The sequence below is a fragment of the Calliphora vicina genome, chromosome 1 (assembly GCF_958450345.1).
Source record: "Calliphora vicina chromosome 1, idCalVici1.1, whole genome shotgun sequence".
NCBI classification, from domain to species: Eukaryota; Metazoa; Arthropoda; class Insecta; order Diptera; family Calliphoridae; genus Calliphora; species Calliphora vicina.
Window position 1 is genome coordinate 131,814,538 of NC_088780.1, and position 24,537 is coordinate 131,839,074.

Here is a 24,537-nt window from a genome sequence, read left to right on the forward strand (position 1 = left end):
AGCCATGTCCGTCTGTTAGTTGAAATCAATTTTCTGAAGACCCCAGATATCTTCGGGATCCAAATCTTCAATAATTCTGTCAGACATGCTTTCGAGAAGTTTGATATTTCAATTCAGCAAAATCCGTCCATAAATAACGGAGATATGAGCAAAAAACTGGGACAATCTCGATTTTTGACCTATTTTTGATCTATATATGAATTACTAAGTCATTAATATAGACAATATGGATATCTAATGATAGATATTTCAAAGTCCATTGCAACGATATAGATAAGGCTATAGTAAGTTGAACCTACAATGGGTCAAAATCGGGAAAAATATTTTTTGACCCGAATTTTTTTTCATCAAAAAATTTTTTTTGTCATAAATTTTTTTTCCAAAAAAAAAAATGTTAAAAAAACTTTTTTTAAAAAAAATTAAAAAACAATTTCGAAGAAAAAAAATTAAATTTTGTTTACCTAAAAATATTTAAAAAAAATTATTTTAAAGTATAATTTGGTGAAGGGTATATAAGATTCGGTACAGCCGAATATAGCTCTCTTACTTGTTTTTGTTTTGTTTGATTGGTTATCACCATGACAATAATACAAAGTAAATCTCTCAGCACAGCTGTAGTTGTGCGTTTATATTTTCCAAGTATCAAATTCGCTTCTGAATCGGATTTTTCCACCTATTAGGAAATTTAACAGCTTTATGTCGCTGAGTGTGATTCAGAAAAAGAAAATGGAAACATAAAATTGTCCTATCCATTTTTTGTGCAATTATTAAAGGGGTCAAACTATTCCATATTTAAACCCAACAAAAAAATAATTCCTCAACTAAAGACGAGTGCTGCATTTTATAAAACTACACAATTTCACAATATACAATATTTTAACACACGAATTGGACAATTATGTTTGGCATGAACCAAATGGATGTCTACACGCAGAGAAAAAAATATAGTTGTCCATGGTTACTGTAACCATTTCAATATTGTTACAAGTTTTTTAACAATATTATAGTCACAGTAACTATTTACATGGTTGTGGTAACCATAATATAGTTAATTTACGATTCACATCATTGTATCAATCATATATATGGTTACAGTAAACAAGTATATGTTTGTGACAACAGGATTTGAAAAGTTTTTACCTGTATATTGCCATCTTTTTTAGAGTTTACTTCTGATTTAATACTCTTAATTTCATGAATTATTTCATTTTATTATTTAAACCTGAATTATTATAATAATATGTCTCATTTTCAACTCAGTTTAAAAAAGCCCTAACTTATTTTTTTTTCATAAATATTAATGAAAAAGGGCCTATATTTGATAACTTCATTAAAATAAAAAAATTAAATTTTAAATGAGAAATCAAATGTGTTGGCTCTTTTTATAAAAAATTGCATTAAAACTTTTTTTGTATCTAATATTTTATGGATTTTATTAAGTTTTTTCCTTCTCCTGTAAAGTAACAAAAAATCGTGTTACGCCTTTTTTATATTAAGCCATCGATATATTATTTATAAATATTTGCATATTTAATTTTTATTGTGTCCATAAACATACAAAACTCTATTGTCTGTCTGCCATAGAAGCAAATGAAAAAGCACAAAAATCCTTAACCTTAGATACGCAATAAATAAATCCAATAAAAATTTGTGTATAAATAAATAACTCCAATGTAAAATTTGTTACTTGACTTGCATGTTTTTCGACAATTAGCCAATAAAATAGAAAACTATAAGACAAAATTAATATGGAATGGTGATGGTCGAATTAGTAGATCTATCTCTATAATGTCATTCTGAGTAAGAATAAATTTGAATACCTAGAAAAGACAAAAGAAGTTGAAATCATTTAAATATGGGAGATTGTTAAGCGCCATAATTATTTTAATTTGCCAATATGATCTTGTCAAACCTTATCAACATAACTAATACACCCTTTACGGTGTAGGGGTCAGCAAACAAAAGAATACAATTGTTACTATGTCAATGACTTTCATGATTCATTTAGTCAAATAAAAACTAAAAGAAAACAACAATAATACATTCCAAATATGAAACTATGAGACACGATGTCTTGAAATAAAGATGATCTGATTTATTATACGCATTTTGCGAAACAAACAAAAATAAAAAATTCAAACTTTATGTTTTTTTGTCTGTTAAAGCAGACGTTGAAAATGATAATAAAATATTCAATAAGAAATATAAATTTAACTATTTAGTGCATTGCATTTGTGATAACATGATAAATATAATTTGTTAGGTCTTTTAAAATTGTATTAAACTTAATTAAGATTTGGTGAAGTATCCTCCGCAAATACCAAAGTACTAAAGGCCAAATTTTTGTAAAATAGATATTTAAGTCCTAATTCATAAACAACTTTAAATTTAAAAAACAACGTTTTGAAATCAAACTTTGAATAGAAATTTTGCTTTAAAACATTGTTTAAATTTAACATTTTTTATGAATATGGGTGTTAATATTTTGTTCTATGATGATAAATGCATAGAGGCATTTAAAATGGATTTTGATATGTACTCTGGGCTAGGGGCGAATTTTGCAACCGTGATTAAGCTCTAATCACATCAAAATCGAATACATTTAAATGATTTGTTAATCACTTCTAATTGACATGATTAAATCTTAATCAAACTGGTTATGATGTAGCATCGGTCACAATAAATATACCTTTCAAGTGTATTACCGATAAATAAATTCCATAATTAATAAGTTTAAAATAATCTGCTGATAACTTTATTACAGTATTTCATTAAATTGTTAATGCTTTAAAGAAATATAATAATTTTTTTTTTAAATTCTGGCAAGGGTACGATCAAAAAGCCAGGGTAGTATCCCACTCGAATTAAGTAAGACCCTAGTAAACCTATATCTTCATATAGGAAGCTGGAACGCTTAAAAGACTTCACGATATATCGGTTTCTGCGAGTGAAATATCGTCCAGGCTAGACTAAAAAAAGTTTGATGACCAAGATTTGGAGGCATTACTCCATGTTGTTGTAAAACTCAACAATAGCTTGTAAAATAATTGGGAGCTACTCAAGCAGTAATTTCAAAACATTTGCGAGCAGCTGGATTCATCCAAAAGTAGGGAAATTTGGTACCATATTAATTTAAGCCGAGAGACCTTGAAATACGATTTTGCATGTACGTAATGATTTTATAGCGTTCAATATAAAATAAAATAATTTTTGCACCAAATAACTACTCGTGATGAAAAATGGATTCATTACAATAACTCGTAGCGTAAGAGATCTAATGTGAAGACGGCGAACCAGTCGAATCGAAACAAAGCCATATATCCATGGCTCTAAGGTAATGTTCTTTATTTGGTGGGAGCTATTATGAGCTGCAGAAATCTGACCAGACCATAATATGGAACCTGTACCGAAGGCAACTAATTTATTTGAAGCGAGCATTGGCAAAAAATTCCCAGAATATGCAGCCAAAAATGAAACACAAATATACCAATGTAATTTATATTGTTTAAACTTGGTGTACTTCCCATCTAACTAAAACAAAATCAGGTCTTTAGGATTTTGTTAACCTATTTCTTGTTTTGTGTTTTTTTTTCGTCTTCACATTAAAACCAAAAACTAAATATGGTGTAGTAGAATGTATTTAAACACGTATTTCTCTACTGCCATAGTAATGAATTACATTTTTCCCATGCTTTGTAATAAAGGATATTCATATTAACGGTTATATGAAGGAACAGAAAACGTGATAAACAATTGTTTTATTATATTTGTTTTTGCTATCGATAGTATTATTTTTATTTACATTGAACTGCGCAAGGACATAATTTCTTTATAGTTTAAGTTTACACGGATAGTTTTTTTTTCTACACTTTATTTTACTTTTGTTATTCCGCTGTAGTTGTTTTTGTTTGTATAATACAGCTATTAGTGTTTTAAAGTATTCGATTAATCGTTGAAGGATTAGTGTAAAAGTGATTTTAATGTATAATATTTAAAGTGGTAAAAATTTTATTATTAATAGTTTTCAGTAAATATTTCAGTAAACATTGGAAATGTTTCAACATTATCAATCACAGATTTAGCCAAGGACAAAATCAGTTTCGAGAGTCTTAATTTGCAATGTTTTCAAAACATAACGGAATAGGTTTCCTCCAAAAAATATCTGATACATTGATTACACAGTGATACAAAAGTGATCGAAAATAATATGCAGGAGTTTTGATTTAGCAATTCGGTTTTGTTCGGGTCCATAGAGTACGAAAATACTTATAGTTTTTCTCGATCATTTAGTTTTAGTAAAATAACGGAATTCTTAAAGTTACAACTTCAAAACATCATAAATATGTTCTTTAGAAACTAATTTTATGAGATATTGGTACTAATTTTAAAATAGAAAAATATTTGTAAAATTCTGTTGGAAAATTGCTGATCTAGTTTATATACCCACTATCTTATCGAAATATTGGTCATAGAACCAAATATATATTCTGGGTTCTTATAAAATTCTAAAACGAAATAGCTGTGTATCTGTCCGTTGTTTTCACGATAGGGTCTCGAGGAAAAGTCGACAAAAATATCACGTTCCCATACAAATTTCTTCCCGGAATATGGCTCTATGGTACATAAATACCTATATAATAGCTTTATACATAGTCCACTTCCTAAAATCACTAAAATACTCATAAATCTCTTACAAATATCGTTATCAGGTAGAAATTTGACATACAGAAAACAATCACCGTACCAAATATAATGAAGATCAGTCCATAATAGCTACTATATAAGGACCACTTCCGAAAAATACCTAAATACGCATAAATCTTTTATAAATAAACAGATCTGCTGTATCCAAAGGTCATACTATTGGTTTTTTTACGATTAATCCACAATCGATCCTTAATCGATTACTTGTTTTTTGTTAAGAACACTCAAGCATTTGTGTGGTAAAACCGAAAAAGCGAAAAACTAAAATTATCATAACTCACTCATTATACCCACTATAAGAAATTGTAACACATATAGACCCACAAAAGTATAATATATATTCTGGGTCCTCATAAGATCCTAAGATTATCTAGTGATCAATGTCCGTCCGTCTGTCTGCTAAAACGCTCAAACGAAAGGTGCTAGCTGGGTGATATTTTCTACAAATACTGTTGGTTGATAAGGTTTGTTTGGTATTGAAATTGGCAATATCGGTCAATGATTTCACCTATCCTCCATACAACTGTCCACCGAAAATAAATATGGTGATTAAGCGGCAATCCTGATAAAATTTTTTAACAAATTAGTTCTAAAATTATACTGTAAAGTATGGCGAAAATCGGGAACATTTGTGCATAGTCCCCATACGGGATTCTTCTCAGAAAATAACTTGAATCTAAATCATTCTACCAACTTTCGGATCAAGCCATAATTGACCCTACCCCCCATATACCCAAACACATAGTTTATTGTCACATTGACGGTGGGTATACAAGATTCGACACAGCCAAATGTAACACTTTTACTTGTTATACCCTACACCACCATATTGGGGAGGGTATTATGCATTTGAGCAGATGTTTGTAACGTCCAAAAATATTTGTTTAACATCCATCTTAAAGTATACCGATCGACTCAGAATCATATTTTGAGTCGATTAAACAATGTTCGCCCGTCTTGCTGGTTAGCTGGCTGAAATCTGTCCATTATTTCACCTAGAGCCGCCATACAAATTCCTCCCGAAATTGGACTTTATCGGTAATAAGTGTTTAATTTATATAGGTATACTAGAGTTAATGATCGTTCGATTAATCGAATAATTTCTTACGAATAATTATTCGAACAATTTAAAAATTGCCATTTTCGAATAACGAATAATTCGAACAATTTTATGTAGAATAATCGAATAAATGTTCATATATATTTAAATTTATTAAATTCCTTAAAATTTTTCATAATTTCAAATTTAAATAAGAAATAATGACTCACAAAAATTGTATTGTTTCTGAAATTCAACAAATAACTAAAGACAAAGGGACTTTCGATCACTGTTGATGAGTGTTCCGATAGCTCCTTCTATAAATATAAAAATATTACTGCAAGAAGTTACAATTCTAAAAAAAAATCTTTCAAAATTTTTAACTTAGAACTTCAACCAATGAAACTAAAAGGTACGGAATAAAATATTTGTTATTTAGCTGGCGTAATATTAGAAGAATAGCAATAATAATCAAAATATTAACTTAGATTTAAGTGGAGTTGAATGTGATGGATAATGTGATTTTGAAACGGTCGTCGAAAGTGATATTGAGGATGACATTTAGATGAAGGCCATGATCTTGAAATATATGTATATATGTGATGTTATTAACCGCGTACGTAAGTGTTGCAAAATATTTAATAAATCGAATGATAAACACAAATATTGCAAACTAATGTTTTGTTTGAAGAAAAGCATGGAGTTCGTCTTATACATGATTTCGAACATCGTTGAACACTTTGTCTAACATGGTAATAAACTTTTCTTATTTGTTCGGGAGGGAATCTGATCAGAATATTTCTGATGAAAATTTAATGATGGAATCTGTTTTCGAATGTTTTTTTAACATTATCCTTTAACAATAAATATTGTTTACTTTTTTAAAAAAAATTTAATTATTCGAATAATTTGATTAATTTTAAACGTGTGATCGAATTATTCAAACAAGTTAAAATCTCTTCTTCTAATTATTCGTTTTATTCGAACAAGAGAAAAATCGAATAATTTGATTACCCTAGTATATACACAGATTTCGCTCCAAATAACTTTTATATACTCGAAAGTCATGTCAACTAATTTTATGAAGATCGTTCCATAATTAGCCATAGCTCACATAAATCAGTTTAACTAGCATAAATCTTTTAAAAATGTTGGTATTTACATATAATTAAACTGAAATAATTTTCATATAGACATAATATTCGGTCCATAATAGCTGACTGATAGCTCCCATATAAGGCCCACATCCGAAAATCACTCACGAAAATTAATAATTGAAATTTTAAAAGAAAAATGCGTTTGATCATTTACTCAGTGTAGGTTTAAAAAAAGTACGTTTTTTTTTCTTTAACGACCACAACAACCATTTTCCAAAAAATTTTCAAAAATAATAAAAAGTGATCAAGAAAAATTATAAGTATGTATTTGCAAACTTTTCAAAAAAAAATAATTGCTATTTTAGAACCCCTGCATATTTTTGGTTTAGCATAGTGTAGTTAAAAAACAAATTTCTCATTAAAGCTCGATTTTACTTAAAATAACTTTAGAAATATTGAAAATTGAATAAAATTGTTATAAGTTTTTTTAATTAATTTTTTTCCAAAATTAATCAAGCGTCAATTGCCTAATTTTGAAAAACTTTTCGCAATTAATTTTAAATTTTATTAAACAATTTGTTCCGCTATTGCCTAAAATTTAAATGATATAACGTTCAAATGAGTAACGATTAATTTATCCGAAAGAAAATCATTAACATTTAGTGCACAAATATGGCAGAGCAGGCAGGTATTGTAGTGACACCACAACCCCTATTTAGTTAATTTCCTTTAGCAAAATAAAACAAAAATATTATATATATAAATAAAATACCGTGAAAAAAACACATCTACCAAAACAAATCCAACTAAAACACATATAAAAAAAATTAGTTTAATTCTAAGAATTTCTTAGACAAAACTAAAAATATAATAGTGAACTTTTGTTCAGTTGAGTTTTAACTCTTCACCTAAACAGTCAGTGTATTTTACAAAACGTTATTACGAAAACAAAGTGTTATTTTTGGAAAATAGTTGCAGTAAAATAAACTCAAATTGAAATAAATAACAGAGTTTTGTTTTCAAAAGGTGTCTTGTTTTGTTTTGGTTTTGTAATGCAAAGTGCAATATCCTTATGGAGTTTTCAAAAAGTTATTGCCCTTTGGCCAGTTTATTTGAAACAGGCAGAAAATCGATAAATTTGCATTTGTATTTATTTTAGTAATTGTGGTTGAACTATTGCGTGTAAGACTTTACACTGTGAACTGACCAGTTGTTACAGTTTTTATTTATTTTTTTTTGAACAAACTATTTAATTATACCAGTTGTTTTAGTTACAAACTGAAAGTTCTATTTTTAGTACGATATTGTGGAGTATTTTAGACTTAAACATTTAATAGCACAAATCCAATTAGATACGAGTACATACATTTTTTGTAATTAATTATTTACGTTGTACTCATTGAAACATCAAATTGATGTAATTAACACATCTAAAGCGGACATAAATATTTGAAATAGTTTTTCCTAGATTTATTGCTCTTGTATCTTCTGCATGTGGAGTAAATAAACTTTGATCTATGATAACAAATTATAATGAACACAGGAAATATCTAGAAGATTGACAGCAAAAATGTTCTTTAGATTGCTATTGAATGCAAGTTGCGTGCAGTGAATAACTATAATAATATAATTATGCCGGCTGCAAATAATCAGTAGAAATATTAAATATTGAAAAGGGTTGTATTATTTTTAAATAAAAGAACACAATTCTAAGGACTTTAACGAAACAAATAATAATAATGCTACTTATGGTCAATATTTTTGCTTGTTTATTTTTCTTAAATAATTTGGCAATAACAACCATAAAAGTCAACTTTCGAATCTGCAAACATATAAATAATTTACCCACATTTCATTGTAATGATAAGTTGCGAGATTTGCGAAGAAAAAATAACTCAAATTAAATAAAATAGTGGGAGAAAATAAAATTGGAAGTTAAAAAGTTGTCAAATGTATTTTAAAACACTCCTACAAGAGTATAATAATTCACTCTAACAGAAATTCTAGTTCGATTTGCATAATTACTCACGACTTAAGAAATATGAAATTACCAAGCAGTTCTGGGTGACTGTTCCGAACTAATGATTTTATCTATCATTTAGGGTAACCACTACTTACATAAAGAGCTGCGTGACTATTTATTTTGATAAGTGTGAGTCCTAAGCAGGGTGACCCTTATTAGCTACCTAACTGGCACAGAGTACACAGAGCTGACAATTTTGAAGTTTCAAAAAATCCAAAATCAGTTTTCTAGGCAGTTCTCGTGGAATGAGGTGCTAAACGGAAGCTAATTGACCTCAAATAGTAAGTTAAAAAGACATATCCTTAAACGTACCATAGCGGAATGCCTGTAAATAAACCAATTTCCGACTATTCTCCAATATATTACTTATGCACTGTGGTTCCAAATCAAAATCTAGGTGAACAAAATTATAAAAATTTGGAAAAACGAAGTTTTTTCGGAAGCTGACATTTCGTTTTCTCGACAGAAGCGCCAGAAGTTCAAAAAATTTTGAATCATGTTTTCGTTAAATTTTTTTAATATTCTACTACTTTACTAAATTACATACACTGAATCAATCAATCCCTGACAACAACAAAGCTGGTCCATTTCATGCCATTAAAATCTAGCAATTGCTCAGAAAGGAGGACCTACCACATATTAAATGCAATTAAGTATAATATTGGGATTCCTTGCCTTAAAATAGTTAACTGTACGGAGACTTTTTTGGTGATACTTTTCGTACAATTATTGAATTTATGTAAATTTTTATGTTTTTAATGAAAATGTTTGTAGTTTTTTTATGTTTGATTTCTAGTTTATAAGATTTTTTATAAAATTAATTAAAAAAGGTTTAATTAAATATGTATTGAAAAGTGACCATAAATTGCTAGTTTATATTATGAGTATGTCTGTACGGAGACTTAATTGATTCAGTGTATATGTCAATTGTTTTACCATATAGAATTTTATACTTCAAAACATAGATAAACATTGATATAGGCTTTTATTAAGTGTATATTTTATATTTATGGGTTTCTCCATTTTCCTGTTATAGTACTTTAAACTTGGGTCTCAAATATACTGTTTTTGTTGCAATTCAATCGTTTCATGAGGAAAGTTTTTCGATTCGAGAAATACAGAAACGGGCTACAGATAACTTAGAGACACTAAAGTGACAACTTACTTTTCGCTTGATATCCAGGGATATATAAATTATCCAATTGACATCTACAAAGAGCACATACGTGTCAAATGTCCCAAAATATATCAATTGGAGTCAGCCAAGTGATCAGACATTAATGAAAATTTCTTTCTCTAAGGGATACATTGACTACTTTGTTACTTAATCTTCTTCTAATATATAAAAATCTAGTGTTAGAACTCCTCCGAAACGGCTCAACCAATATTTACGACATTTTGTATGTATGTTTGGTAGGTATGAGAATAGGTCATAAAGTATATTTCATAGTGCTAGGTCATTAGGGGGTCCCTATCCAGAAAAATTGTTTCCATTTTTTTGCCAAAAACTTTTTTCGCATTTATTTTATTTGGAATCAAAAAATACATATAACCCCAAATTTACACACTTTTTAATCGCGATTTAATTATTTTTATATTAGCAAAATATCTAAATAATTCAAACAGAACGAAAAGGCTCTACCGATTTTTATTAAATTATGTGTATATAATTGGTAATTATGAGAATTGGTCGTGGAGTATATTTCATACCGCTGGAACCAAAATATTCACTAGAAATAATTTGTATGGCAGAACAACGTTTGCCGAGACAGCTAGTATTTTATAAAAATCGTTATACTTTTTATGATCTAATGAAATTTTAAGGAGTATCCCTGAAGGAAAGGGAACAGACACCGAACTGGCCTCGTTATGGGTTCATGGGGGATAGGGCGATTTTTAGTTCTAACACATTATATGAAATAAACTTGTCTCTTTAACATGTCACACCGTAATATAAATATTCCAAAAGCACTTATTCTGTTTGGATATTATAATACTGGTCACAAAGTAAAAACTAATTGATTATATTATTTCCCAGATTTGTTAAAAAACAACTCATTGATAATTTAATAAGTGAAGTGATAAGTGCATCTGAAAAAATTAACACAAATTTCCCGCAAGGATTATATAAAATTTATTTTAAAATTCGGAAAATGTTTATAGTTATAGTTTATGAACTTCTAAATCATTGTTGCCTAAATATTTCCACAGACTCAAAAGAGTTCTGAAATGTCAAAGTTGTCATTCGAATAATCGTGGAAAAAAAATATTTTTTATTCGAATGAAGGAAATTTTTAAGTTTAGAATAAAAAACATTGTACAACACCAAAAAAAAAAATACGAGATCCGACCAATAAATTTTGATAGAGGAGACAAAAAAAGACACGTGTATCGGCGTTTTGAAAGTTTACATCTGAATTTCATTTGAGGGCGGGTTAAAGTTTCCCAACTCTGGGAAAAATAATATTCCGGTTTAAAAATAATATTTGAGTTGCTTTTTACTGTTAAAACTATTGTGAAAAAAATGCGTTGTATTTTCTTCTCTTATTATTAAGGATCCATAACTCATTTTTTTTCAAAATTATATTCTGGACTTTTTATACTTTCTGAGTTTTTAGATCAAAATCATTATCATTTGTCAATCAATTAATACCTACAAATTAATGCGAATAACTTCATAACTATATAAAACTTTATATTATTATATTAATCATATTTGTAACTTTGAATATTATTAAAATTTTTGAATGTATGAACTCATTTTGCTGGATCTACATTATTCAAATTGCTTGCTGCAAGTAAATTCAATGTCCCCTCACCACTACCACTGGCTGGGTCAAATAATGTTGTGCCAAATTGTTTGATTGGTGATGAAGCGTACCCACTCAAAACGAATTTTTTAATGGGCGTCTTTCAACGGCAAGAAAATGCATTGAATGTACATTTGGAATATAAAAAAAAGTAGCAACAAAACCAAAAACTGCAATTAATTTAATAAAATGTGAGCGGCGCCGCTTAGCCGCTCAGAAATGATGCTCACATGCCGCTCATTACATGGACACTTCAGTAGTATTACATATGTTTTATTTTTTGACGCTCACCGGTCTGATGCTCGCCGCTACACTCATCGCGTGGCTTCGGCCTTATAACAGCTTACTTTTGGGACATCGCGAACAAAAATAAGTACTTTTCCAGTAGAATATATATATCCAATATGTTCCCCATATCAGTGACTTTTTCAATGGAAACTCATTTCAATGTAAAAATATCGCGATTTGAAAATTGAAAAATTTGTTAAAATTGTCTAAAATTATATACACAAAATTGCCCAGAACTTTGAAACTACTCTAACCAGCATACTTTTTCCATTTTAAAGTCAAATATATTGTCCTTTAACGAAATTGTTTAATTCCAAAAGGCTAAGTAAAAGAGCAAAAACATTTTTCTTTTAAAATTTCAATAATTTATATTTTTGAGTGATTTTCGGAAGTGGGCCAATTGGGAGTTATGACCAATTATGGACCGATCACCGAAATTGTGTGATTTATGTCTGTATGAAAGTTAACTATGTTGAATGTTGTGTGTATACCAACATTTTTAAGCGATTTATGCACGTTAAAGTGATTTTCGGAAGCGGGAATGACTAATTATGGACCGATCATAAAAAAATTTGGTGACATCAAATGTGTGTATATAAAACTTATTTGGAGCAGAATTAGTGTAGATACATATTTAAATTAAACATTTATAACCGATAAAGTCCAATTTCGGAAGGACATTTGTATGGGGGCTAGGTGAAATAATGGACGGATTTCAGCCAGTTTCAATAGGCTTGGTCCTTGGGCCGAAAAAATAATATGTACCAAATTTTATCGAAATATCTTCAAAATTGCGACCTGTACTCTGCGCACAAGGTTTACATGGACAGCCAGCCAGCCAGCCAGCCAGACGGACGCACACCGTTTAATCGACTCAGAATGTGATTCTAAAGGTAGGTTCACACATGACAAGTAGTGGACAGTAGTTCTCTTATTAATATTTGTATCTTTAATCAACAGTAACAAACAGATTATGATGTCGATGTATAAATAAATTTATATTTATTTAATGTATTGCTATATAATTATATTTAGAGCCAGTATAAATGAAAACTTTACAGAAAAACACTACGTAAATGAAAAGTTTACAAAGGAATTTCTAAGTTTAGATAAATGCATTTAACTAAACAGTTAAATAACAAACCTTTAAATAAAAACAAATAATAATGTATAAATATATCATGTATAACATTTCTTGTTGGTTTTAATAATCAAATCCCTTTGACAATACCACAAGAATTCAAAGAATGTTAGGGAAAGGACCCACAATATATTATTCTCCATCACTAACATTACTACAAATTACAAAAGTTTTAACATAAATATTCTAGAATATTTTGCCTGAATAGGTCACCCTTACATTGCAGAGTATTCAAAGAAAATTTAATTGAAATTCATAATAATGTCGTTACATTTATGTCTTTTTAGATCGTTATCGAACAAAATTATGACCAAATGCAAATGTTTATAATAATTTTGTGTTATAAATAAACAGAAAGGACTTGAATAATGCTAAGTATATGAAAACTATGAGTATTCATTGAATACCTGTGGCCATAATGTTAACTAATAAATTAAAACGAAACTTAAACTGGGTTAAATGAAAAAAAAAAGAAATTATTGTGAGTATTAGGAATGTTTGTACAAGAAATCTAAACAAATAAACTTACTGCGGTATTTATACACAAAAATTTATTAGATTTTATACCCAGTAAACACAGTAATAGGAAAGTAATTCTCGTAATGTAATGCCTTGAAAAAAACTGTTATTGCGGTCATATTTATTACCAAAGATACTTCAATTGGTAGGATAAGCAAAATGATTCAATGATGATACATTGTAAATATCCAAACATTTTTGTTGAAATTGTAAATAGAAGAGTTTAGACTGGGTTACCATTCTTTTAGGTGAGACACAAAAAACCAAATATATTTTCTACTTAATTTTCCTAAAATCACCCTAATCATTGTTTCAAATTCGCTATGTTCCGTAAAAGATTTATCGAAAAGAGTTAAGAAAGCAGTTGCGGTAATAAATAAACCATATTCAATTTTATAAATCCGTTTACTTAAAAAATTATTCAGTCACATTGGAATTTTGTACATCGAATTAAATTTCGCGAGTAAAGAACCCCACGACTTTGAAAAGTTAATGTTTTTAAAAATTTGTTTACATCTTAACTACAATTTAGTTAAGTTTTACAAATATAAGCAAATTAAAGTCACTTGAATATAGAAATAGAACCAACTATCGGAACGAATAAATTACTTCAATCACAAGTTGGATGTGAAATTAACTCGGACTAGCTGATTTCTGTATAATAACAGATCACTGTAGACAAAATAATGACTATAAAGACAGCATATTAATCATATGGAGATAAGATAAGAGTTCCAGACATAAGGAGTGACACAAACCATTAAAAACTCTACCCAATAAGCACCAAAGCCCCAAAAATTCAAGCACTTGAAGATTTTGTTGGAATTTGACTTGACTTGAATGCAAATGTAATTATGTTTTTAACTTGAAAAATATAGGTTTGAATTTATGATTCCTTTTTACTGCAGAATGTAATTCAATTGCTTGACTATAATTTAAAGCTTGAATTACACTTGCTTTCAATTTTAATTGCAAAAATGAGGTATGATTAATCGGGATTTTATAAATGTAAATCGTCTTTAATATACATACACTATATACATTAGGGTGGGTCGATTTAGAAATCGATATTCAGGCATTTTTCGATAGCTTTTGGCATGAGAAAAAAAAATAATTTTCGAGGCGCCCAAATTTCAGACAGTCATTTTTATACTTTATCTCAACTACATATAAATCCTCTAAAACGTATAAGTAATATATAATACAAACATCATATAAATCAATCATACGTTCCATAGTCTAATAACTTACGATACGATTGCAAAATTGTTTTAAAAGCTCATCTTATAATGAACTCAACTAACTTCATTTTCAAAATGTGACTGAAGAAATTTTTTTCATAAGACGCCACATTTTAAAAATTTCAATATGACAAAAATGTTCTATTACACAGGTCAACATCAAAAAAAGGCTTCACTAACCACTATATAGATTTGATGCATCATGGTTACCTAAATACAAAAATGGTAAAATTTTTCAATTCTATGGATAGATATTTTTTTTAATTTTTTTTTTTTCTAAAATTGTGAATTTTTTTTTAGATGTTTCTCCACTTAATTTATGATAACTCAAAAAGGGTTAGTCCGATATTATCGACTAAGTAAACTTAGAAAATTTAAAATTTATATAACCTTTTATCTGTTTATATATTGCGTATTAATCGGCTCAGTAGTTTCGGAGTTATAATAACAAATTGAAGCAAAAACTATATTTTTACGTGAAAATAGCAAATTTTTGTGTTTTAAAAAACTCATGAAAAATCGAAAACTGCAGAACTTGTTCAGGTTTATTACTTTGTCGCAAAGCCGCGTATAATAAGAACAAAATGAGATATCGAAGACAAAAATCTATTGATTCTTTTGAAATTTATTCACAATTAAGTGATATACATAAAATTGAGTAGTTAATGTTCTTTGGATTGATTGAATGTTGAAAACATTTTCCCCATGCTATGTACAAATTGTATGGAGAAACATATAAAAAAATTCACAATTTAAAAAAAATTGATTCATAGAATTTAAAATTTTTACCATTTTTGTACTACTATTTACTATTGAGTTGTGGTTTAAAATTTTTTTTGGTTTTCGATTTTTTTGCCCTGTGTTATAAATAACTATTATTTTCCTTCAAGAAACAGATTGAAATACAACTATCAAAGCCACAAATTAAAATTTGACATAATAGTTAAATAAATCCACTAAAACGTATAAGTAATATATAATACAAACATCATATAAATCAATCATACGTTCAGTATTCTAATAACATACGATACGATAACAACTCCACCCACATTTAATTTAATAGAAAAGAACATCATTTCATGTCTTATTAATCGAATTTCTTCTTCACGTCAGGTATTTTGTCTTTGGTTTCTTTTGTTTTCCTTATGCAAATATTTGTTGAATCAAAAAGAAACCTCAAGACTAGTTTTTGTAACAAATCTAACAAACATTTGCTAGAATTCCGTTCCACATAAAAAGTGTTTGACTTTCTTTGGTAGTAGACATTTATTGAATATTTGCCAAAAATATTTATATGAATTCAAACTAAATAATATACATATATATTTATATGAATACTTTATTTTAACATGATAATTGTTTTGTTTGTTACAATTTCATACCTGTTTGTGTAGTCAATGGATTTTATAGTTTTGGGGCAAAACAAAAAAAAAGTTTTTGAGTTTTGGGAATTTGAACATGCGACACCACATGCTTACCGACTTTCACTTTTAGTTAAAGTTTTATGTTTTTTTTCTGCTTTTTTGGGGTTTAGTTTTTGTTTTATTTCAAGCCAGATTACGTAGACCTAAGCATGTGATAAACTAAAAGAAAAATGTTGGAAAATAATTGTGCTATGTCTGTAAGGGCTGTCAGATATTAAAAAGAATGCAATCTTTTGTAATTTAAATAAAATCACAGTTTCAAACGAAAGCAACAGAAAAGATGCCTTAACTATTTGCAAATCCACTTGAATTACATTCCTTTAAATGAAAGCATTTAACTCTTATAAATTCTGGCAGCTTATTAAGAACAAAGCCAAACTTCCCTCCCCTTTTCGTGTTTTTATCACGAATAGTTCACTACGCTTTGCATAGAAAAAGTTACTGACTCCTTTTATACATTCTACCATATGAATAAATCCCAACTACATATTTTTGTAGTGTGTAACTGACTGTCTCGTGCTGAGCATTTCACACGTGGTCTAGAGTTCAACACAGTTGAACGTGTGTTTTTGTTTTACTGTTTCATCCAATTGGCGGCTTCTTGCCACAACACACACAACAAACAACAATAAAAAACGTGTCATTTGTATTAAAACAAAGAAAAAATTACTTCTCTTAACTCAAGTGTCTAGAGGTTTATTTTTTTTAAATTGCGTGTTGAAAGTTTTAAATTATATAAATTTTAAAGGAAATAAATACTTTAATATACAGTAACATCCTTAATTTATTTAATTTTTTATTTTGGAAATTTATCGATTTGTCTGCATATTTGTCTAAACAATTTTAATTAAAAAAAGTGTTTTTTTTGTGTATTTAATTGAATTTGATTTAAAAGAAAATAACTAAATAAATAGAACAATTGTTTGGGAAAATCCCTGTTTTTAAAAAGTTTACATTTTAAGAAACAAATGGGCGATACCGATGCGGTAAGTTAAAATAGTTTAATATTTAAACAAATATTTTAAAGATAAAAAGTTTGCACTTGCACCAAACCTTATCTACTCTTTGATAAGGTTTGTTATTTTATATAGGAAATTTATTAAAAAGTAAATATTATTAATTCAACATAGATAGTGTTATTTGGAAAATTAAGATTAAGAGGACTATGCCAGATAGACTAGCAGACATGATTTGAAACCAAACATAAATATGTATAGAAAATAGGAAAATTCTTATTAAATTACTAAACATTAGTGACTCCTAAACATTCATAGAAAAATAAAATAAAACACAATTTTGTGGATAGCTAAACGTTATTTTTAACAATTTTCAAAAAATTATACAAGATATTTGATCTCAAAATGGGTATCAAATAAAAACAAATGTCAGTAGTCTAATAAACTTAAATATGACGAAATATTATTTTTAAAACTGTTTATAAAAATCATATTTTTTGAGTGTTTTTCAAATAAAAATTGAAAAAATAAATTTCGTCCGAATTTTTGAGTCGGAGTGAAAACATATAATTTGATTAGATTGCTGAACTTTTTAGTATTTATTTGATACGTACTCATTTTTAAATCAAAGTACTACAAATATGGTCCAAATTTTAAATTTTATGGATTTTTATTTTTGAGTAAAATTGTGAATTTTTTTAGACGTTTCTCCACATAATTAATGATTACGAAAAACGCTTTGTTCGATTTTATTAAAATAAACTTAGAAAAGTTTAGACTTAGATAACCTTTAATCCGTTTATATATTGCGTTCCAATCGGCTCAGTAGTTTCGGAGTTGTAATAACAATTTTAAGCAAAAAATATCTTTTTTTAGTTTTAGAAAAATCGAAAACGGCAGAAATATTTGAATGCCAAAATTGTTTCAGACAGCCAATTTCTACAGTTCCATTTCCTTGGACTACCATTTCCATATGGTATCATATCCGAGCCCTTTTCCTAATTTCCATAGTGGTGACAAATCCACTTCAGATTTATTTTTTTAAAAAACTAAAATTTTTATTTTTTTTTATTTTTATTTCAAAGCAATATTTTTTTTTTTTCTTATTATGAAATTATTTCATATATTGTATATATAAATTTGTTTATTATACTTCAAGTATTATGACTGTTAAGTAATTAGCAGAAGTCTTCGTTATATTTTAACTCGAAATCCCTATTTGTGATCAGCATTATCTGATTCGAAATTAGAGTCATCCAAAAGAATCCAAATCTCTATCGCTGTATTAATAGAAGAATCTCATTTGGACAGAATTTATCTCTTCTGCTCATAAAGATACATTATATTCAATCAGATTTAAAAAAAATAAAAAATGTTTTTGCTTTTAACGAACCATGTTTTATGTAGGATTAAATCACTCTTCTAACTTTGTAAAAATTGCTTACCCCATTCTTGTTGGAATCGGAATCAAATTTACAAAAAATAAGTGTCTTGAAAAAGAAATATCTCTACCTGATATTGTAATTATTGATCCTTAGTTACCAAAATATTTTTGTCTGGAAATATCAAGAATTTCTTTATAAGGGTTTCCTTCTTAAAGTAACAATATTCAGATTCGTTATAATGACCAGATTTGTTGCCAATCGAATCATTTCATTATATTGGTTCTAAGAATATGTAGTCAGTTGAACAAAAAATAAGTAAGAGAGCTACATTCGGCTGTTCCCTAGATACCCTTTACCAAATTATACTTAAAAATAATTTTTTTTTTAATATTTTTGGGTAAACAAACTTAAAAATTTTTTTTTTCGAAATTTTTTTTTATAAAAAAGTTTTTTTAAATTTTTTTCTTTTCGAAATTGTTTTTTAATTTTTTTTAAACAAATTTTTTTCCAATTTTTTTTTTTAATTTTAAAAATTTTTTTTTGGAAAAATAATTTATGAAAAAAAAAAATGTTTGATGAAAAAAACATTCGGGTTAACAAATATTTTTCCCGATTTTGACCCATTGTAGGTCCAACTTACTACAGCTTTATATACATCGCTGCAATGGATTTTAAAATATCTATCATTAGATATCCATATTGTCTTTATTAATGACTTTGTAATCCAGATATAGATCAAAAATAGGCCAAAAATCGAGGTTTTCCTTATATCTCAGCCATTTGTGGGCCGATTTTGTTGATTTTAAATAGCAACCGAGCCAGAAGAATTCACTTCGCTATCTATAACGATCCAGAATATATATACTTTGAAAAATGTAGAAATTACAAGATTTTTACCCTATATTCATAATAAATATTTAAATTGATTAAGATTTTATTATATGGTCAATTCACAAGGGGTCGTATCATGACATATTGTCATAATGTCCTAATATTTCACAATGGTTTTTATAGCTTTTCAAGCGAAAAATGTCCTAAAATAATACTACTCTGTATGCTATGTTTATTGTGCTAGCGTAACCAACCAGCAGAGACCTGCTCCGAATGCCTAAGAGTCGGTTAAGCCGATCAGCCGGGTCGTGATATATTAGGACATTATGACAATATGACTGATAAGAGACCTTGTGAATTGACTAATAATGTTTACTTTTATACAGCAAAATTTCCATACAAAATTATTTTATTAGTATTTGATAAATTTAAAAATGATTTTGGGACTCAATTCTGACAATTGCACGTGAAAGTAGCCCCTAAACTAAGAACTTCTGCATCATTAGTTTTGTCAAGTTGGCTGCATTAATAATTTAATGGCCATACGAATTTTTTTTGCTCAAGGTGGATTTTTATCACTTTTTCTATATTTTAACACGGTTATATCTCGGTATACCGTACTGAATATCTCTTTTGTGTCTGAAGCATTGAATAGGAGAAAAAAAAGCGGACCCGAAAAAAGTGCATCCAGTGTCTGAAAAATTAAAAAATGGACATTTTTTAAAATTTTTGACCAATTTTTCACATTTTTTTGCTCAATAACTGGATTTGGGGCTACTTTCACGTGCAATTGTCCCAAAGCAATGAACTGAAAAATTTTGTACAGTGTTATGAATATGAGAGTTAATTCTTGCAGTTTTAAATAAGCAATTAACAACCCAACTCCAACATACAATAAAATTCCACAAATATCCTTTATGCATTTGGTAACTAACAGAAAGTAAAAACTTATCTAACTTGTACTAAATCTTAAACTAAAACCACTAAAAAACTAAACATTTTCAATTTCTCAACTGGACATTAAAAAATAACTGTCGTGAAGACATCAGAACTATTTTTGTTCATGCAAATCACTGCAATAAACAAAAAAACTATACACGAATACTTAACGAAATACCAAAATGTCATAATCCTTTCTTTCTACTTTAACATTTACCCCTAGTTGATGTTTTTTAATGTTTAACAATAAATTTTACAAACTGAATTTATTGTAATTCTAATATTTTTTTGTTGTTTTTTTTTATTAGTTTAGTTTTGTGGTTAGTTTTGGGCCACGAAAAAAAACTTTGTTGAATCAATAAATGATTGGTAAAAAACAAATAGTTAAATACACATGTACACAATGTACGATATAAATATATTTATTTGTAATGAAATCAAGCCGAAAGAAATAAAATAAAAATCAAAAAATAATAAATAAAAAGGCTAAAACAATTTGGGTCATGTTACAACTGGAAACAGAATTTCATGACAAAAATTCCTTAACTGTAAATGAAACTTCAATATTTTCATTAATACAAAATATCAAACGTATTTACATTGTGTTAATGTATGTGTATTGAACAGCAGACTTTAATTTTATGAATATCATTAAATTATAAACAAAATCAACAAAGTTTTATAAGAAACAATAACATAAAGAGTTTCGTTGGATTTAAGTTTGAACTATACAGCGGTAAAAATGACGAAGAGCACATTTTCCCAGCACTTACAAATTTTTGGATAAATTTACACAAAATAATATTTAACATTTTATTACTTAGATGAGGCCATCTGGTCCACCACGACCACCATTTCCTGGAGGCATGCCACCCAGACCCATGGGTCAGCCGCCAAGACCAGGAGGTCCACCAATGCAACAGAATGTTAGACCCGGTGGACCACCACCACCCTTACGTACTATGGATAGTCGTGGAAACTTATTAATGGGTCCCGGTGCACCAGGTCCAAGGCCTGGTGGTCCCGGTCCACAAAATCCACAAATTCGTCCACAGAGTGGCAGTGGACAACAAAGTCCACCAGGTCAAGGTGCACCACGACCACAAGGTGCTTTTCCATGGCCACCACAGGCGCCAGGGCAACCGCAAACTAATAGGCCACAGAATCCTTTTCCCGGTAATCCACAGTCACGACCGCCCTTCAATCGACCACCAGGACAGCCACCAAATGCTCAACCGCAACAACAGCAGCCACAACAACAACAGCCCCAACAACGACCACCCTCACAACACACCCAACAACAACAACAGCCCCAACAACGACCACCCTCATCGCTCTCCACCAATGATGACGATGATGTCATTATGGGTCAAGCTGTGACACCTCTGAAAACCTCTACATATCTCAAAAACGATCCCATGGGTCAATCACTAATCGAAGAAATCGAACCACCTTTTAAAGATGACTTTGAATCACCTTTAACTGCTAAAACCAGTGATTTATCACTAACCTCTCCTGATTCATATGCCAATGACACAAGTCTGCAAAAGTCCATTATTGAAGAGTCTACTACTTCAGATATGACTGCAAGAAAACCGAAAAAAATAGAATCGTCTAGTAAGAGTTTCAAATTTTTTATAATAAAATAACTACACAGAAAAAAGAAATTCATAATTGGAATGAATTTTGTAATAAATATTATTAATCGAACTTGACTTTTTTTTCCCATACTTATTTCATTCAAAATAAGAACATGTTCATAAATATTATAAAACTTTGCATGACGAAAATTTTTGCTTTTTTTACATAATTTTTTTAATAAATTGCATTATAATTGTATTATATAATGAATTAGTGCAAGAATATTTGCATAATAGCCATATATTGGCCAATATTTTAAGATAAAAAGGAGAATATCTGAAATTTAAAAATTATCATTAAACATAATAAAACATTCATAAATATAAAAGCATTTCATCATCTTAAATCAATTTAATCATTTTCGCGCTTTTTATATCATTTTGTAGCTGAAAATCATAAAAAAACTAAAAATTTTCCATGAAAAATTTCAAACATTTTTGAACAACATAAAAATAAAAATGAAATTGAAATTATATTTTTCAAGCCTTCTAGATTTTATTTCAAAACATAAAATATTAAAAAAATCATACTATTTAAGAAATTATTTATAAATGTTATGAATTGAAATCAATGAATTCGAATCATTATATTTATGTTGAAACTTTTTTCTGTGTACGTTTATATATTTTGAAGTCATTTTTTTTTTAAATTTAGTCTTTTTAAAACTATTTTTGAAAACATATCTAATCTATTTATATTGTTTTCATTACAGAAGGTGATAATGACAGCGGTGTAGATGAGTCCACTCAGGAGAAGGTGAGTTGAAACTTATAAAAACTTAAATTTAAGTTAGAAAATAAAATAATTTTAAAGTATGTATATTTTCGAACAAAATTTTTAATTTAAAACAATTATAAAAGTATACAGTGGTGGCCACCAATTTAAGACAAATACTTGCATTTTTTTCATCAACTGAATTTTAAGTACGATAGAGACAAAATAAAAATACCTCTAAGGGTATGAAATTTATTATTAATGTTTCTAGTTTCTGAAAAATGTTTGGAAAAATCGGTAAAACATATATGGACAAAGATATGTGGAAATACGTTGACCCACCTCAGCGAACATCCGTTGTTAATAACATGATATGACCGAAACTGATGGAACTAAAAATACGAAATTTAGTCCGAATATTTTATAATAATAAAATTATAATGATATAAATGTGAGAAAATATGTCTATTTAAAAAAAAAATTTTTTGGTCAAGTTGTAGAAAAATTTTATGTGTTCATGGTGAATATATATGAATTGACACAGTCGAATAAAACACACTTGTGTGCTAAAACAGTCCTCATGCATACATATTTGTGGAAATATTTGAAAAAATAATTGACAATTACATGGAATTTAGCAAACAATTTTTGTCTTAAATTCCTGGCCACCACTGTAGTAGTAGGTCAAGCCTTACCACATAATTCTCTACAGCGAGTATATGAGCAAATTATTTACTGATCACAAACAAACAAAAAAATGTAGCTTGATTTCTGTGCAAATAAAACTTATTTGAGTTAAATTTAATTTCTATATTAAAACCTGCCAAAAATCAAAATCATCCATGTAACTTATTACCTATTGCTGTTAGCAAAATGTTTCCCAAATAGTTTAGATAGCTATTTCTTCAATCTTTCGAAAAAAAATATTAACACAAAAAAAAAAAAAAATTTTATTTTTTTTTCCGAAATCAAAATCTTGTTTGACTTTTTTTCAAAATGGGCCCTTTTTTTCTTAAAATAAAGGTTAGGTATTTTCCTTGAAGACATATTTGGTCGCTTAGTGGGATACGAGTTCGATATCTATCAAAATAAATGTTTTGTAACTCAAAACAAGCAATTTTTGACTTTTTTTTGCAAAATCAAAAACTTTGTTGACTTTTTTCTGTTACATTTTATTTGAGAAAGAAATATATAAGCTTGAATAAACTTAAAATTAAATTAAGAGTTTAATCTTTTATTATTTTAAAAAACTTGGAAAATTAAAATTTATTTCGTGGAAGTTTTATGGGAAAAAGGAAAAAGTAGTATACAGTTGATGGATAACGCTCTATTATATATTAACAAAATCCGAAAATAAAAGGTTCATCTTTTTTCGGTCCTCCATTCAGCTTAAGTATGGTCTCTAGTGGTCTTTTCATGGAGTTTACAAGATGTTCAGTTATATCTTTAATAATTTCGTCCCCCTCTTCCGTTAAAGACGGTCCTTAGATGAAATGTGGTTTCCAATATTTCGGTCTAAAATTTCCCACAGGTGCTCTATTGGGTTAAGGTCTGGAACAAGGTCTCCTTAACAATTCTGGAGGTGTACTTTGGGTCATTGTCTAGCTGAAAGACAAATGGAGACCTAAATTTTCAGCACTTACTTTCAAATTGTCCTTTAAAATTTGTGAGTAGTCTCGGCTGTTCATTGTACTTGCAATAAATACAAGATTGCCAGGTCCTGTAGCTGACATGCAGCCCACACCTTCAAAAAACCACAGCCATGTTTAATCATACTAATAC

The 24,537-nt window shown here is 28.5% G+C and overlaps 1 protein-coding gene across 3 annotated transcripts in view; it reads left to right on the forward strand.

The window, feature by feature from the left end:
- Positions 1-24,537, forward strand: part of tau (microtubule-associated protein tau) — a 102,825-nt gene that overhangs the window by 41,909 nt on the left and 36,379 nt on the right. For 2 of the 3 annotated variants that reach the window (XM_065515841.1, XM_065515842.1), the window contains exon 3: positions 22,754-22,797. In XM_065515841.1, the coding sequence (XP_065371913.1) occupies positions 22,754-22,797 (44 nt within the window). Of the gene's footprint in view, positions 1-21,209; positions 21,895-22,753; positions 22,798-24,537 lie in introns of those variants that run through there. The other variant, XM_065515843.1, reaches the window with a different exon arrangement.